At 36.1% G+C, this 1672-nt stretch overlaps 1 protein-coding gene and 1 long non-coding RNA gene across 3 annotated transcripts in view; one reads left to right on the top strand and one right to left on the bottom strand.

Moving 5' to 3' along the window:
• The window catches only part of usp13 (ubiquitin specific peptidase 13), a 27690-nt gene continuing 26018 nt past the window's right edge, over positions 1-1672 (bottom strand). For both annotated transcript variants that reach the window (XM_032525251.1, XM_032525250.1), the window contains exons 20-21: positions 471-555; positions 1-120 (exon numbers count right to left, since the gene is read on the bottom strand). In XM_032525251.1, coding sequence (XP_032381142.1) covers positions 24-120; positions 471-555 — 182 coding nt within the window. In that variant the 3' untranslated portion in view covers positions 1-23. The remainder of the gene's footprint in view (positions 121-470; positions 556-1672) is intronic.
• The window catches only part of LOC116695161 (uncharacterized), a 15097-nt gene continuing 14498 nt past the window's right edge, over positions 1074-1672 (top strand). The window contains exon 1 of the long non-coding RNA XR_004333368.1: positions 1074-1244. This is a non-coding gene — a long non-coding RNA (uncharacterized LOC116695161). The remainder of the gene's footprint in view (positions 1245-1672) is intronic.

Here is a 1672-nt window from a genome sequence, read left to right as displayed (position 1 = left end):
GGGGGGGGGGGGAAGACTTCAGTTTAACTGCTAGACAGTCGATGGTAAAAGTAGATGTAGCCCAAGTCTTTTGGAGGCCTTTCTGACAAACACACTTTGTGGTCGTTGTAGATCACCCACCTACAGGAAAATTGAACATGTGTGGAGTGTGAAATGCTTTCAAAGTGTCACTTCTTTCAAAAACAGACTGCTATGAGGACAGAGGAAATAGTCCAATTTTTTTTTTCCATTCAGTCTAAGAAAAATTGACTGCCCCTGCAATTTTCACACTTCTGGCAGCAAAAGCTTAATAGTAAAAATGATCATTATTTAATTTAACATGGATTTCCTGAGATTACATTAGGATTAGACCATTAAAAACATGTAAGACATTACTGTGACAGTGACTAATAGTGAACAACAACATGCTGTTGGTGTTGTACCACAATGAACTCAATGAATATAAAGTTCAGAAACTGTGTGCAACTCACCTTCCCTCCTTTTTGATGTGACAAACATAATGTCCAGACATTGTGGATGTTCCCATGTGACTGATGAAACCAAAGAGCTCATAACCTGATAAAGGGGGAAATCAAGTCACATATAGAATGTGATTAGATAACAAAGCAGTGTTTCACAAATACTAAATGTATTATACTTAAACCACCTGTTAAACAATCTGCTCAAATGAACATCTTCAGTAGAAGAACATGTAAACACTGGGCATTCATACAGGCCTTGGCTATTAAAGACTATTTTAAGGCCTCTACACAGTAAAGAGAAAAGGACAGTTGCTAAAGACAATGCCTGCATGTTACAGATCAAGCACAGCATAAAAAATAATCAAAAAGATCAAATATACAGCTATATTTAAAAGTAATTTAATGTAATTTTTTTAGGGATTTTGATGACCAGTAAACAAGGTCCTTTTGTGGCAAGGACAGTTCAGAATATGCTTCTGTGAAAAATGTACGTACAAATTAATTAAAAAATCATGAAAAGCCATGATTTTTTAAACACCATTGGTATAAGTATGTAGATGCTTTGCTACACATATTATACACATATTGTCTTTGTGAGGAGTGTTGAAGGGTAACACCAATATGTTATTTCCATGGCGGAAGAAAAGTTCAATCACTATTTGTGAACATGAGCCACTCTCTTTCAAAGCCAGAAACCAGAGAAGGAAGTCTTAAACTTGTGATGTCATCAGGTATAAAGTCTGGATGGCTGCTCCATAGACAATGAATGGGAGACTGGTTTTTGTGGATTCACAGAATGTTTGACTTTTTCATACTAAGTGAGCATCATTCTATTGTAGTGATCTCAGTTCTAAGATACTCAGAACATTCACCTGATTGCTCTCAGTGTCATCTATAGCATCTTTCTGAAATCATCATCATCTATTGAGCAGTTCTGACTTTATATTTGATGACATAACAAGGTTTTAGCACACTAGTTTTTGGATTTAGGGGAGAGTTGTTCATGTGTAGCAATATTTTTGGACTTTCTTGGACCATAGGAATAACAGCTATGAATTTTGAAAATGATTTGCCTTTAAAAGGTCCCATTACATGGTGCTTTTTGGATGCTTGTATTTAAGCCTTAGTAGTCCCCTAATACCATATTTGAAGTCTCTTTCACGAAAATCAGTGCATAATTACAGCCACTAGAGCCAGTCCCACAATGAGCT

The sequence above is a fragment of the Etheostoma spectabile genome, chromosome 9 (assembly GCF_008692095.1).
Source record: "Etheostoma spectabile isolate EspeVRDwgs_2016 chromosome 9, UIUC_Espe_1.0, whole genome shotgun sequence".
In the NCBI taxonomy this organism is placed as follows: domain Eukaryota; kingdom Metazoa; phylum Chordata; class Actinopteri; order Perciformes; family Percidae; genus Etheostoma; species Etheostoma spectabile.
The sequence above is the reverse complement of the archived record's forward strand: the minus strand, read 5'-3'. Positions and strand labels throughout refer to the sequence as shown.